General features: G+C 36.4%; 1 protein-coding gene across 11 annotated transcripts in view; it reads left to right on the forward strand.

Moving 5' to 3' along the window:
- STAG2 (STAG2 cohesin complex component) overlaps positions 1–16,341 on the forward strand; it is a 95,837-nt gene that overhangs the window by 38,777 nt on the left and 40,719 nt on the right. For 10 of the 11 annotated variants that reach the window (XR_013957558.1, XR_013957559.1, XM_080624954.1 and 7 more), the window contains exons 2-10: positions 2,653–2,797; positions 4,765–4,843; positions 5,641–5,802; positions 8,484–8,580; positions 9,920–9,996; positions 11,113–11,317; positions 13,540–13,691; positions 15,397–15,470; positions 15,585–15,708. Coding sequence is in view for 9 of the 11 variants with exons in the window: in XM_080624954.1 (XP_080481080.1) it covers positions 2,754–2,797; positions 4,765–4,843; positions 5,641–5,802; positions 8,484–8,580; positions 9,920–9,996; positions 11,113–11,317; positions 13,540–13,691; positions 15,397–15,470; positions 15,585–15,708 (1,014 nt within the window). In the remaining 2 variants the exon portion in view is untranslated. The remainder of the gene's footprint in view (positions 1–2,652; positions 2,798–4,764; positions 4,844–5,640; positions 5,803–8,483; positions 8,581–9,919; positions 9,997–11,112; positions 11,318–13,539; positions 13,692–15,396; positions 15,471–15,584; positions 15,709–16,341) is intronic. The other variant, XM_080624956.1, reaches the window with a different exon arrangement.

Here is a 16,341-nt window from a genome sequence, read left to right on the forward strand (position 1 = left end):
CATGAGAGCCAGGTTTCTTCTTCCTTCAAGAAAAACAGTTCTTGAAATTGAAATCTTATTGGATACTGAAGCATGAGGCTACTAAGAACTTGATATTTCTTTCCCATTTTTGGAGGTGATTCTGACCCAACAATGCCATGTTTTCTTTCATGGTTTGTTGTTTGCACTAAGCTGAAGCGTTCTTTCAAGAAGTTCAAGTTGGTATAAACTGCAGCGAGCTAGTTTTGTCAGGTGATTTGACTTGTTTGATGTACAGAATATATACTTTAATAATTTACCCATTCTTTTTCATAATTTTTCTTTAAAAAATTTTTGTGAGAATTTTTTCAAAATTCGATAGGACAGCAGCTTGCTTTTTGTAAAGGGAGCTAAAAACGGATAATCCAAGTGGTTAACTTGCTTTGTTCCTCAGACTTTCAAATTGTGTGGAATAGGCAATTTTAGTATTGTAAATAGGTAGTATTAATGAGCTATAAGACAAAATTTGCATGGAAGCATCCTAATTGTCACTTCAGTAGATGTCTTGCTTCTCAACTGAAGGATGTAAACTAGAAAAAGTCAAATAACATGTTGATGGTCAGGTTGAACTTGAAACTGAGCAGTGTGGGTTTTGAAGTTTGCATCTTTGCACTGGAACTGAATTGTAAGCATGGCCCCAAAAGGATCTGTGTGGTTGGATCTCTTTTTCATGTTCAGTTTCTGTTCGTTCCCCCCTCCCTGATCAGTACACCTGATCAGGTACTAGCCTGATGACCAAAGCACTGAAGTGTGCTGTTTTTCCAAGTTCAACTTTCTGAAAAGAATCTGAACAAATAGTAAGAATAAATGCACATGCATACTAAAAATATAATCCAAAGTGTAGAGTGTTTTGCTGTGTCACCAACTGAGCATATAGACAGCCTGGATGGTATAATAGCTCCCTGCCACCAGAGAAGGGGGTTTTACTCTTCCCATCCATGCTTGTGGCTATGCAGTCTTGTGCTTCCCATGTCTTAGCTCTGGATACCTGCTATTGAACCAGTTTAACCTGAGAATCCAGGGGGAAAAATTCTTGAGGGATAATTTGCCCATTTTGTTGGGGAATTGAAGTGGGTGATACGGAGTGGCCGAGCCTATGAATCTGAATGGCTGGGGAGGGGATGTTACCCTGCCTGTGAATGACCGTTTGCAGAATAGTGTGTAAATGGGGCAGGAGAGCATGAAACGCTGGTCCTGTGCTGTGTGGTTTTTGAGAAGGGAGCAGTAGGGTGACAAAGGTTGGTGCCGTTCTGTAGCAACAGTTTATGAAGCATATTTTATCTTCTACTCTGTTCTGGATGGAACATGCTTTAGTAGTTGCAAACTAAATTGAGATTCAACAGCCTATCTGGAACCTCCTCTCATTTTGCCACTATTTCCTTCCACTCCACTTCTCTGCTTTTATATAATTGTGTGAAATGCGAGGAAAGAGAGCAATAGTAAGTTCAGGGTTTATGGTTTCTCTCAGCTCTCTGAATTCTGGAAGCTACAGTGGCCCCTAGCATTCAGAAGAAGCACTTGCAGGAAAAAAAATGTACAGCCTCTATCTACATGCTCCGTTGAAATGCAGTCTCTGAAGCATAGCTACCAGACATTAAGCAACATGTGCTTACCATGCCAAAATTAAATCTGTCCCTCAAATACCTAGTCACTCCAGCAAGCTGTAGAGTCAGCAGCAGACTTTGACTCTGAAGATTTTTTTTTTCTTTGCTGCTGGATCTTTAAAGTATGTGAATATCAAGCTTTCTTAGTTTAGCTGTACAAAAGTTAGCCTGGGGCAGATGATTGACAGAAAACTTTTCGCTGCATGGTTAAATCTCACATTTAAAGTATCCTGTGATTTCCTGCCCTCCCTGCCCCCCCTTAAACATAGAAAAATTAGCTAAAAATTCATGTGGCAACTTAAAATTAAGCTGAAAAGCAAGTATTTCACAATCTTAGTTTTCTTGAGAAAACACTGTGCTGTTTCTGATGGTTTTCTTTATAGCGTGCGGATAGTATTATCTTCCTTGATATCCTTAGAGTCTTGTCAAATGCTTTAAATAGTAGAACTGTTGTAAGCCTGGTTTATCAGCTCTGGAAGATGGGGAGTTGTGAAACAGCTGAGTGTAAGAACTTGTTATAAGAACTTATCTTCATGGGAAATGTCATGGAAGTTTACACATTGGGGATACAGAGTTGGTGTATATATAATGTCCTTAAATGTACACATATTGTGTTTAAATTTAACATGAAATCTGGTTTTGCTTTGGTTAGTCAGAAATATCCTAGTGTTGGTAAGTCTGAGTGCTGCAGTGCATGGTGTTACAGTTCAAAAGTGCAAACGTAAATCTAGTGTAGATTTAGAAATAAAAGCTATTGCTTGCAAGGTGTTAATGAAAACCATTCCACTTTCCTCATCCTAATCAGATTTCATCTGATTTCATTTCTGTATTTTATTTGATGCTTTTAACATTTGTGGAAGTACTTTGTAGTAAGATCATGGGAAGAATCGAACATATAAAATCTTGAAACAGGGAAAAGCTTGGTCAAAAACTGGGTGGTGTGATCTGACTTTTTCATGTCCCAACTTTTTTGCTTCTCCATTTGTGGGGAAAAGATGTTCATGATATTTATTTTGTTGTTTTATTGCAGAAGTTGTCCACTACAGAGGAGGAAAGAAAAGTAAGCTTGTACTTCAGACGGGTTTTTGAGTATCTTTCTAATACAGTGGTGTTGCAGAAGATGATAAAGAAATGATAGCAGCTCCAGAAATACCAACTGATTTTACTCTCCTTCAGTAAGTGTTTTTAATGATTTATAGTTTTATTTTTAAATGTACTTGCTCTTTAGTATTATGGTTGGTATTCTCCTGGAAACAAGAAAACAAAATGAGAGATAGGGTTCTAGATTTTTTTCCTGTTGACATGTTGATAAAGCATTGCTTAAATTCTTTCTTGATTATTCAGCAGTAATTAAGTATTTTAGAAGTGCTTAATTATTTTAAATCTATTATCAGACTTTGCTGGTAGGAAGCCACTGTGACAGACTTGGTTTTATGTGATGGACTTCTTAGGATTTTGTCTTTCAGAATAAAATGTTTGAATAAAAACCATCTTCGATTAAGAATAAAAAAAAAGTTTCCTTACTTAAAGCCTCATTAGAGAGAAAGTAGTTGCAGTATTTGCCTTTAATAACTGGGGCGGGTCACCTAATATGTAAAATACCTAATGCCGAATGCTTTAGTTAAAACCAAGATCTTAGCTTCCATAAGCCATTGGTTTCTTGATGGTTTCTTGATGGTTTTACCATCATTTTATTAGCTCTCCATTCTTCCTACAATTTTTAGAAAACATACATTGCAATTTCCAAGCTTTAAATTGAGGTATAAGTTATACTTTGGAAAGAGAAGTAAAATGATTAGTTTAAGCAGACCAAAAGAATCCAGTTCTTCAGCTTCTAATTGTCAAGAAATTGGTGTGAATGTATTTCAACAGAACATTGAAAATTACTGGATTGGTATAAAATCTAAAAAGGTAGAAAGATTTGGTTTTGTGTGGGTTTTTTATCACTTTAAGGAGAGAGAAAGGTAAATTGGAAGATGGTTTAATATGAAGTACTGTTTTTACAGCTGTTTATAATTTTTGTTACTCTGTTGGTACAGTTCGTTGCTTAGTATTCTTTCCTGTGAAAAGAACACCTAGGAGGTTTTGAAGAAGAAATATTTCTCACATTCTCCCAAACCCCTGATTGGAGACTTTTCAGTCTGTATCAGAGTACAGTCAGCAGACCCAGAAATGGCAAAATACATGTGAAAAGGCAGAAGACCCCTTTTAGACCCTTGAATAGTGAGAGACCTTAAGTTTCTGGATTATTTTAGAATGTTACAAATACATAGGACTGGGTTTCCTGTGCTCCCTGGTCATCTTTATTATTGCATTGTTAATTGAATTAGGAAGTGTGAAGTCAGGATCAAAAATGAGTGACAACAGCGGGAATTCATCATACTGCATGTATGTGATTAAACAAGGTCTAGTAGCATCATTTGTGGTCTACGGGAAACTTAGGAATAGAGAATGCTTAGTTTAGATACTCTCTATTTATAATTCAGGTTGGCAATAAAGGATTTGTGTATTGATAGAAGAAAGATTGTATAGCGGTTAACAACTTTCTAGCTTATGAGCCCAAACAGAACTACTGGTTATCTTTTTGATGGAAGAAATCTCACCTAAGCATTTTTTATGTACCTTTCAACTTAAGTGCATACTTCTTACTTACTTGCTTAGTTTCTAATAGCATACAGAGATCTGTTGAGACACTTCGGTTGTGAGGGAAGGTGGTGGTTTCTTCGTTGCTGTTGTTTTTTCCCCCCCTCTTCTATTTTGTGGTGTTTAAATAATTGCGGCAGATGCTTACAAGTGCTCTTTGTTTTTTTTTTTTTTTCTTTTTTTTTTTTTTTTTCCAATGCTGTGATGTTTGTCACATGCCAAAAGCAAGGTTCCCAACCTCTTGCTGTTTCCTACCCACCTTTGCATCTTTTAACCTTACTGTATGGCTTTCTTCACTGCCGAATTGCTTGGAGAAGGCAGGGTGAGTGTGAGGATGTTCTCTGCTCTGTTCCTTGACAGTAGGTTTAAACAGAAGAGAAAAAGCAGCTTTGCTGTTACGAGTTGACTGACTGGACTGAGAGCATAGTATGACCTTATGTAGTAATTTAAGAATGGCTCTGATGAAATGTGTAAATGGGGTGTCTTTTTATCATTGCAGGGAGTCTGAAACACACTTCTCTTCTGATACAGACTTTGAGGATATTGAAGGAAAAAACCAAAAGCAAGGCAAAGGCAAAGTATGTTCAGTTTATAGGGATACTGAAACATTTCTGCTGTTAAAAACTGAAGAGTTGAGCGCTTGCTTAGAAGATGAATGAGCTAGGAAATACCCAGGACAGGGTATTTCCTGAAAACGCAAGCATTCTGTGAAGAGTTCATATTTGTATTTGCATTTTAATTCTTTGTCTTGAGTATTTGCATGAGATTTCCTTAGTGCTATGGAGGCATAAGGGTGATGGGGAAGAAAAGATAAACTTTGATTTGATTAGTCTCTCTGCATGTGTTCATCCTATACTGAAATTGTTGCTAATGCAGTCTCTTTAGGTTGGTGCCATTAATTCTGGCTCTCTTGTACTTTGAAAAGTGAACAGAAACCAATAATGGAGTTCACGTTCAAAAAACTATTATTTTTTTCAAGTACGTCACAGATAGGAGGTTGCGCTACTGGAGTTTGTAAGGGAATTGCTATAGCTGCTTTAAATAAAATCTGTATAATCTGTTTTACAATTTAAACACAGGAAAAGTCTTCGTGTTGTACACTGTCACTATCAGCATTTTTAGTTGCTAGAAGATTTTTATATGAGGGCAGGAGGAAATGGAACCTGTAGAAATCTCACACGTCTTTTTATGAGTTAGGTTCAGCTATTATTCTCAACTTTGGATTTTTAAATCTGGTTCTTCAAATCAAAAGGCCCTGTTTATAGTTGTCATGTTACGGATAATAAATTGCTGGAGTTTTTGTTTGTTTGGTTTGGTTTTTTTTTAATTACTACATAGTACTCAACTAAAACTTATTGTGTATGTGTGATTGCAGACCTGTAAGAAAGGGAAAAAAGGACCAGCAGAGAAGGGGAAAAGCGGGAACGGAGGAGGGAAACCTGGTGGTCCAAATCGGATGAATGGACATCACCAACAGAATGGTGTGGAAAACATGATGCTGTTTGAAGTAGTTAAAATGGGCAAGAGTGCTATGCAGGTAAGAGTCTGATTTGGATGAATATACAATTTAAGACTTATTTTACTGAACATATGCTTTAATAAAATAATGCCTAATTCCACTAAATTTGTAGGTCCTAGATTGAGATTTAAAAAAGTGGTTTTGCTTTAAGGTTTGAATTTCAGTGAACTGATTTTTTTTCATTTCTAAATGTCAGGGATGAATAAACGCATATATAATGAAGAAGTTCAAACTATGATTGAAAGTGTGTTTTTGGTATATCAGGCGAAGAAAGGTTATTTCAGATGACATGACCTTAAAAGCCCTTTTTATGCAGCTGTAATTAATACAAATGTTTATGCCTGTAGTTGTCATAGAACTCAACAAGAAATCTGTAGTTTCTGGGTGCTCTCAGGGCTTAAATTATCCAAAACCCAAAAAATTACTTCTCCCACCCAAAGTAAAATCACTAGCTGCAACTTACAGGCTGCTCTTTAAACTTCCCCTAAGTTGGCTTGGTTGGCTTGGCTAATGTATATTGCAACACTAATTGGGTGGAATTTGTCAGGAAATGATAACGTGTTAGAAGCCTCTGCATTAGGTGCTCTCTCCACTGCATTTACAGACAAGAATGAAGTTAAGTCTGTTAAGAAATTGAGCACTAAAATTCTGATTTTTCAGTTAAATCAGTAAAGCCTTTGCTTGACTGTGAGAATCCTTCAGTGAAGAGAGGGTTAAAGCATAAGCCTGTCAGCCATGAAGCCTTCCTGCTGACTCACTCATGTGACTCCTCAGCAGCCTCCAAAAAAAGACTATCTTTGGGATTGAAAATGTAGAGTTTACAGCTCCCGTGTTACGCGTTCAGGAAGCTGGGTCTGCGTGCAGTCCTCTGAACAGTTGCAGGCTCCTGCATGAGAGCTGGGTACTTCGAAGCCTGAATTCCTTGGCAGAAGTTTAGTTCTGACTTTTAAAAAAGAACAGACTACTCTGATGTATTTGCACAGAGAAATTCTGGTATTTCCATCATTTGTTTTGTTCTGCTGTATTTCAAAGCAGGTGGAAAAAAGGTGCTTTTCTGACTGTTGCTGTGTGCACTATATTTTCAGCCAGTTACAAGCAGCTGTATCTTCAGGACATTGTAACTGTTTAAAATGATACACAGTCAATATCTTTTGCTTTCTTGAAAACAGAAAGAACCTTTGCCAGCCCTGATGGCTGTTGAATTGGGGAATTGATATCTGGGTCATAGAGTGAATCTTAGTATTATTTTTTGTCAAAATTAAGAAAAATTCTCAAAGCATTTCTAAAGTCAAGTCCATTCAGCTTTCAGTGTGAAAAGTTTTCTCTGTGGCCCTCAGCATTGCTTACCTAAAAAGATTTCGATAATAATACTTATTTTCTGTTCCATACTTTCTTGTGAATAAGTATCTGTTCTCTGGCAAAAACAGATGGTTCAGCCATGGAGACAAAATGTTTTGGGAAACTACTGTTTTGCTGGAGGTTCTTCAAAGTAAATAAATTCTTAAAACAGGGCTGCCTGGGATATCTAACATTCTACTGTTCTGCACAGCGACCTTTATAACCCTAATTTAAGATACTTCCTAGATTATTTTCCTTCCTCCCCACAGACCAGTCAAATCAGTACTAATTTGTAGGTTTTGTTCCTACTGGGAACACTGTGATAATTCCACTTCAAGTTTTTCATTCTTTGTCTTGCTGACAAAAGTTGTGCATCATACTCTAAACAGTCTTAGCTTTAGGGAAGAGGGATTTAGTTGTGTTTGTGTTAAAAAGTTTTTCTTCATGGCAATTGCTTTTGCTTGTCCTCACAGCACTGATAGATGTGGGAGTAAGCGGTGAGAAGAGTACAGACAGGAAGCATTAGAGATGCTGTGTACTCCTGTTGTCTTAAGGAAGTGCTGAACTATTCCCTCATCTCTGTTTAGAATGACTCTAGATTTTAAGGCCAGGATATCAACATACTAAAAACCTTAAACTGAGGGCTTGATACCAGAGTGAGTCTTTACTGCCTGTATTAATAAATTAATTGTATGATGTATGTTTTTCTGACTTCTGCAGTAGACAGTTTGTACTGCACACATGGATCGTTTAAACCTAATTGCATGTAAATTCTGTTTTCTCAAAACCATTATCACAGGTTGCCTATTAATTTGCTTCCCTTTAATGCTCTTATTCCTGTTTGGTTTAGTGAATATAGAGTAGCTAATGTCCATGCAGCATAGGGCAGTGCTGTTCATCCTGTTAAGTGTATGGAGCACAGTTCATCAAAGGGGCAAATTTTTGAGGAGTGTAGGGAGTTGTAGCTGTTGGAACTGAACACCTAGAATTCTGTCCTTAAAAAAGTGTCACTAGGCTGGGGAAGGGGTGGAGGGGGAGAGAAAAACTGCTTCTGTAAAATACAGCAGTTGTTTTTACATTCTTCAAAAAAAAAAGTTACTCTAGGAGTGTATGGTATTCCTGTGCTCTGTGTTTAGGTGCCAGGTTTGTATACGTATATTTATAGAATAGATGTTTTATTTTCTTGAAAACTGATATTATGGCAGTAAAGGATTATTCAAGCATTTTTTTCTGTACTAATCAAAAAATGCAGAGTTCAGGTTATTTGCGGAAGGAACAAAAATCACTTACTGCAAAGCAGTTAAATAACATTCCTCAATTTCTGGAAACTAAAATATGTCTTTATATTTGTTTCTTTTCAGTCTGTAGTGGATGACTGGATAGAGTCATACAAACATGACAGAGATATAGCACTTCTTGATCTCATTAACTTCTTTATTCAGTGTTCAGGCTGCAAAGGTAAGATACTGAAGTGTTTACTCATCCTTTTAAAGAGTAATAGAGTAAAATTCTCATTCTTTGCTTTTATACTACAGATGATCCATCCCTGCAGCCAGTTTACATTTTTAAGTTCTTGTAGTTGAAGCTAGTGTTTCTGAAGGTGGGGGCACAGGGGGTAGAAATTATATTCTGTATTTTAAACTGCAGATTAAGCCTTTTGTATTCATACCAGAGAAAATGCAGTATTGGTACTTAACATTCCATCTTTCTCAGCTCCTGCTGTTATTTCAGAAAGTGACGGTGCTCTCAATGTTGATAGTTTAACTTGTTCAGTCTTGGAATTCTAGTTTGGATTTGTTCTTATCATTGGGTGCTTTGATTGTTTCATAGCCTTTGTAGAGATGCTTGATTTGAAAGATACTATGGGCAGCTTTAAGGTGGTCTGTCTACAGTAAGATTGTATTTCCATATTTTATTTTCATCTTTGTTCTCTGTTTTTCTTTGCCTGTTTCAATGTCTTCCATTCTTTTTTCTCCTCATCTCCTTTTGAAGGGAAAAAACTAACTTTCCCTGCAGTGTGTCACTGCGCTTGACAGAGTAGGACTGGATGTAATTTGTTCTGCTCGAGCATTTCTCTGTCCTGATAAACTTCTAACATGCATAAATCTCCAGAAAGCTAGCAGCATTCCTCGGAGGTTATCCATGCTTTCAAGAGCAGTGACCTTTTGATTATTGTTGCCAGATAAAACTGCAGAATCTGTTATGCTTTCTGAGATGGTCCTTGTCATGAATTTTGCAGTGTAGTGGCAATAGGCTTGAGGAGATCTATTCGGTTTTATATCTCCATTCACACTCTCAACAATTTGAGGCTAAGACAGATAGAAATTGTGTGAAATCACTGTGTTTATTACAGTGCAGAAGATAATCAGTAGCAGCAGAACCTTTCAGAATTGTCTTACCCTATTTAGAGTCTTGAATCCTGAAAGGTCATTTCAGATTAGTGTAGTCTCTGGACTGATGAAGTGGTCTGGCACAAGTATCCTTGATTTCTGGTTATGAGTGAATGAGTAAATTCTAGATGTGCGTGTTTCCACACACACAAAAACACTTTTCAAAAAAGGTAATAATAAACTCCATATATATATATGCACACACACCAAAATATATGTAGTATTGGTGCCAAGTGCTTGCTATGTATGAATGATAAAATAGAAAATGGGTAACTTATTATACATGGGGTTTTTTTTCTGTAGGTAAGCTGAAAATTGATCATTTTTACATTTTAGCAGGAGTCATGTTGTCTCCCATCTGCCTCTTTCATATTAACAGTGCTAATAATGCGATATTTATATTGTAGGAGTTGTTACAGCAGAGATGTTTCGACATATGCAGAATTCTGAAATAATCCGAAAAATGACTGAAGAATTTGATGAGGTAATTTAATGAGCTGCTTAATTATTTTATTTTACCTGTTATAATCTCACTGGATCATGTTGCTGCAGGTTTCTTTCACGGATAAAGTCAGCTGCAAAAACACCAGGTCTACCAATGAAAATCTTCATTTCCCTTATTGTAAGACTCTAAGATCTCCCTGAATTTGTAAGGCTAGGAAGTAAACGCTGTGTGTGTATCACTTGTTTAATTAATGGTTTAAGAAATCAATATTGACCTTCAGTTTCTGAATGGTGGGAACTCCGACTACTGTTGGGCTGTGTGGGATGCTTCCCTGTTCCTGCTAAGGCCTCTTAAGTCTTCTTTAACTTTTAAAAATGATTGTGAAATTTATTTCCGTGCATTTATTAATCTGCAGCTTGGGATTTGAATTTGATTATTCTCCAATCAAATACTAGCTTTAAAACCTTGTCCCTGAATTTCTCTGATAATGGGAATAATACGCATCCACACCATCAGTAAAAAAGTTTCAGAGGAGAAAATGTAATATACTTCTGTTTAAAAGGATTTTAGCATTACTTAGAAATATCTCAATGCCATAAATAGATTTCATTACATAAGGTAATATTGTATGAAATCTATAAAGCTTCAGCCAGGAGTGTTTGTTCAGGTTTTTTTATCACTGTGTTATGCCTAGTCTTCCTTATAACACAATTCTAATGAACAGCTCTCGGATTTTAATCCCTTTTCATGGATAATTCCTTCATTTTTCAATCTGTAATGTTGTTTAGCCTCTTAAAGAAGCTGCTCAGCACTGATACAAGTGATTGAGTTTTTTCCTCCCTGTCATTTTTACTATTATTTGTAAAGGTTCCCAGATTGGGAGAGCAACACACATTTGTTATATCTAAGCTCTTACAGTAGGTCATTTTGTGACTTCAGGAATTTTCAGTCTGATACATATGCATCTCCCTGTAAACTTTATTATGGTCCTTTATTATTATGTAGACTTGATTAGGAACTCAGTGTTCCTAAACATGACAGCTAACTGTTCATGTGGTGGTTGTTTTGTTCTAGTGTAACCTGAAGCATTAATCTTAATAAAATAACTTTTAAGAGATGTGAAAATTTCCTGTTTCCCTTTTTGTTTTTTAATAGGACAGCGGAGATTACCCACTAACTATGGCTGGTCCCCAGTGGAAGAAGTTCAAGTCCAGTTTTTGTGAGTTTATTGGAGTACTCGTCCGACAATGTCAATATAGCATCATATATGATGAATATATGATGGATACTGTCATTTCACTGCTTACGGGGCTGTCAGACTCACAAGTCAGAGCATTTCGGCACACTAGCACACTGGCAGGTCAGTGCATTGTTTCTCTGTGTATTGCTTATGTGGTATGTTTTGTGTTGCACAGGAAAGAACTGTTTTGGTTGAACTTTTCATATTTGACATTCAACTTGCATTTCATTGTGTGATAATGGTTTTCATCAAATGCAGCTTGTTTTGGTACAGCTTTCTTAACCTTGTCTTTATAGGTTTTTCCTTACCGAAAACCATAGCATTATTATAGAGCATTCTTTATGAGCTGCCTAGTACTTAATACTTGTTAGCCTTTACTCTAATAGCGAAAGTAAATAGGAGGAAACTTTTCAGTTGATTCTGCAAGTTTGTCTTTGGTCATAACAACAGTGTAAGTATATTTTTAACCTCTAATGCAGTTGAACCTCTTTATGCCTTGCATTAAGTAGAATGGGAGTTGTATTATATCGGATGCAATTTTTACAGTGAATTTAAATTGTGCTGTATAGCTGCCATGGCACAATGTAATTGAAAGTAGCTTCTCCATTTATTGCATTAGAAATAAGTTTAAAGAATGCTTCATAAGTGATACAGTCACTGAATTTCTGTATGATTTTAAGTAATAGAAATAGGTCAGTAAGGTTCCCTTCCTTGCTCTCCCGTACCACCCATTTGTTAAGTTACAAAGAAATCCCTTTTGGGTTAAGTATGGAGTGTTATTAAAGAAATAAACCATTATATGGACAAAGGATAAGCTGCTTTGTTAAAGAAGTCCTAAACCAGCACTGATTAATGAAGAAGGGTCTCAGATGGCATTGTGCAGCAGTCCACTTATGTGAGGCTTATGATAGCAGTTCTAGTGTGAACAAGGTGAATTTAGACTGTACAGGAAACTTGAGCTTTTTTGCCACACTGGAAATAGTTCTGGTAAGCTCCACTGGAACTGGCGGATTTACAGCTAGCTTCAGTCCTTGCTACGTGATCAGTTTTCTATTTCATCGATCATCTCTCTTGGATATATATTAGCACATGGCATTTACTATGGAGTGAGGAACAAATGCATTTATTTCAGGAGGATATACTGCTGTATCATCAATTTAACCACTGTACCATATAACTAATACAAATTTCAGTTCTTAAAACCCAAGTTTTTACTACTTTCTAAAGTCTGAGTTGGGCCTGAATAAAGGTTGCAGAAATTGCCCGGTTCCATATTGATTTCTCTCACATAAAATACTTTATCAGTAGTGTGTTTGCATTTGTTCACATCAGTAGTGGATTCTGTTGATTTTATGCAATTATTTGGCATTTTGCATGAGATTACAGGTTGTATTCTTAAAGACTGTGTTTTCTATGGGATGGAGGCAGCCAGCAAAATCCTTGTATCCATATTTACTGTTACTGTAATTTGGCTTCTGAGATTAGCTCAGACTTGTTCTTTTCATCTTGATATCCTTGGAGACGATGATGTGTGATGATAGTTCGATATATCTGCATGCCTTTATGCCTTACTCATCAAATTTTGCTAGTGATACACTCTTAATGATGTTCCGTGTATGCTTTGCCAGTGTAAGTCTGTTCATGCCAGTGCTACAAAAGTTCAAAAGAAAAGCAAGTATGCTGTTGACCACTTCCTGGTTTCTGGAATAGGCACATTCATCTGCACCCTTTTTAAAGGGGTTGATTCAGAAATAATAGCATGCAAAAAATCTCACGCAAATGTCTTACATCTTACAGTTATAGTTCTCTGGCTTCTGTCTAATGTCCTTTTTCCACTCTTGCGAATAAAGCAATAGTTGAAGAAAGCTGCCCCTCATTATAATTAAATTGAGGGGAAAAATAGTAGTATTGGTTGTCCAAGACATTTGCTTTTGAGCAAAGAAACTTCTATGTTTAAGGTTGGATGATTGAGAAAACCAGTCTACCAACTGATCTTAACTGTGAAATCTTCAATCTTTCTTGGGATATGTTTGTAAATCTTGGATTTCTGCCTGCATGTTTTGGGGGAAGCATTTCCTATCCTGTATCTTAATTCAACAGTAGTGCTTATAGTATTAAATAGAAGAAAATTATCAAAATGTCAGTCTTCTATTTATTGTGTTGATAAGTAATGATGCAGTACTTAGGAAAACTGCTGCAATTTGCATGTCAAGAAATTTACACTGAATATGTTTTCATAAATACAGAAAGGGTTGACAGGAGAAGGGTGTCAGTGTTCTTGCTTATTGCTTTTCTTAGCTCAGGTAACCATAATCCTTATTCTTTCCACCATTTTTTTGTAGCCATGAAGCTGATGACTGCTTTAGTGAATGTGGCATTAAATCTTAGTATTAACATGGACAATACACAACGGCAGTATGAAGCAGAACGAAATAAAATAATAGGGAAACGAGCCAATGATAGGCTGGAACTCCTACTACAGAAGAGAAAGGAGGTTAGTGCAACTGGCTAGCTGGCATGTGTAGGATGAGTGTTGATAAATAAGTCTTGTTCTCTAATTTGTTTTCTTTGTAGAGGTAGTTATTAGTCACCTGTGTTTCATTCTTTAAGTTGTTCATGTTTAATGTCTGAAAAACTTCAAAAAGTGCTTCTCATCACCTGGTTTTCTGTAAAAAGAGGTAAATGTAGACTTAAAATTCAGATAGTGCAGTGTTAGTCAAGTTAACAGGAGAGACTGCAATCAGTAAGAGATATATTTTTTTTTTTTTATCATACTTCTTGACCAGTTTCCTAAACTGAGCTGAAATATGTAAGAAAAATTATCCTACAATTGACTGCTTTTGGCATCTAGAGAACCAGCCCATCATGTTGGGGCAAAATAGTATTTTATGTTGTCAATACCAGTCTCAGCAGAAAGTGTGTTGAAAGGCTTTAGATAAGGTTTTTCTTTTACAGAAATCACGATGAAAATTGAAAATGCAATCTACTTGTGTTTTCTTTCTTTTCGTGTAAAAGGGACTTGCTGATTCATTGCTGACAGAGCTGTCTTGTTTAAAGCCCTCATTCATTCAGGTTTTTTAAGGGTTTGTTTTTTTGAGGGGGAATTGGTGTTTTGGTATGTGTTTTTTGTTCAGTGGATAGGGTTTTTCTAGACATTAGAAATAACCTCATGATCAAAGGAAGTATCTCACCTTTGCTCTTCAACTTCTGTGCTGTAAAGATCTCTACTTTGTTGACAGCTCAGATGTACAGAAGGCAAAGTTGTTAGTTTGTCCCACAAATGCCTTGTGGTTTGGGACTGATCCTTTAAACACACTAAATCCCTTAAATGTAGTTATTCCAGATGCGTGTACAGAACCAGTCCTTTTATAAGCAATACACAGATACATCACAAAATGCGGTAATGTGAGAATTAAAACTTTCACCAGTCTCAGTTGGGCTTACTATTGGCTTTTAGGATATCAGCTTCTGTAGGCGAGGTTCTTTACCTTTTCTATCCATTCTCCTGCATATGTGCACCCCCTGTCTTGCACTTTGAAAGCAAATACAATTTTTTGTGTATTAATACACATATCACATACATATATCACTTTTTGACTCTTTTGTATGTCTTTTTTCTTGTTATTTGGAGGCTGGATTTGTCTCCCTCATTATTATTTTTCAGATTCAAATTCTTAAATGATTTTGTTTTGGCAATACTTTACTCAGTTCCTGCTTTTTTTTTCCTCTTTAATTAAGCCAGAGTAAATGATTTAACTTGCAAATTCTTTAGCATACAGGAAAAGACTCCTTGTAATGCAGTTCCCATGATTTGGGTATTGTTCTAATAATGACATGTCCATCAAAACATAGCAAATGTATTAAAAATTGGGCTGAATGCTTGGCTTAAAAACTTCCTAGAAAATTAAGTCCATTTTTCTTACAGATAACTTAAGGAGCTTGCAAAAGCGTAAGACGCTTTTGTTACAGTTGAAGAACAGTTTGCCAGTGGTCAAAATCCCTAAAATTTGTATGCTGTGATAGGTACAGTTCCTTAAATAATAGCATATTGTACTGTGAAACAGATTTGTGACTATTTCATGGAAAGATTTAATGGTCACACTGGCAAATGTTGACTTAGTTTGCCTTAGCATCAGCACTATCTAATCTGAATATAGAAGTGCTGCTCACTGTTTTATGTGCTTTGTTCGTTCTTTCAGCTTCAGGAAAATCAGGATGAAATAGAAAACATGATGAATGCAATATTTAAAGGTGTTTTTGTGCATAGATACCGGTAAGTTTCTCTTACTGAGTAATTTGTAACTTCATTCATTTGTTTTGGAAGCTGGTGACAAGTTATTTCTAATTATTCATCCATTTGATCCTATTGCCCTATTTACCTCTACAGAGATGCAATTGCTGAAATAAGAGCTATCTGCATTGAAGAGATTGGAATATGGATGAAAATGTACAGTGATGCCTTTCTAAATGACAGCTACTTAAAATATGTAGGGTGGACTATGCATGATAAGGTAAGCTGCCTTGAGGAAAACGAAGGGAGTCATGAAGGATAACTCCATGTGTTGTTGGTTAGTGATCTTCCCAGACTGGGCTCTGATCTTTTAATTGTTCTGATCAGTCACTACTGAGATGGGCGTCTCAGGGTGTTTCTTACCAGCTAGAAATTATTCTCTGCTTGAAGTGGTCAACAGATACGGTTTAGGATATGCTCCTCGATTCATTGTTGAGTCAGCATGTTGTTGCAGTTCCTGCATTGGAGGCTTCAAGCTATTGAATTTGAAGTGAAACAAATGAGGGATGTTCACTCGTGCTATGCTGTTCGTGGCTTGTGTGTCAAAACCCAATAAACTCTGGCAGTGGGGTGATAAAAAACTGTGTGAAGTCAGGTGTCTTAGGCTTCTGAAAAATACTTCTGTATCTATACCTTCAACCATGTTCTCTGCTAAGGCAGATCTTGTACATCTGGAGGAATCTTTCTGTCTACTTGGCAATTCTTAATCTAACATGAGATGGTCATTAATGACGTAGGTGTTGCCAGTTTTAATTTAAGTGGAAAGAAACACACAGAATTCCACTTAGAAATATCTTGAGCATTTAGAGTACATCTTTAAAGAATTAAATGAGTGTATTTTGACTTGCAGAGA

Source organism: Psittacula echo, assembly GCF_963264785.1.
Source record: "Psittacula echo genome assembly, chromosome: 8".
Classification (NCBI taxonomy): Eukaryota; Metazoa; Chordata; class Aves; order Psittaciformes; family Psittacidae; genus Psittacula; species Psittacula echo.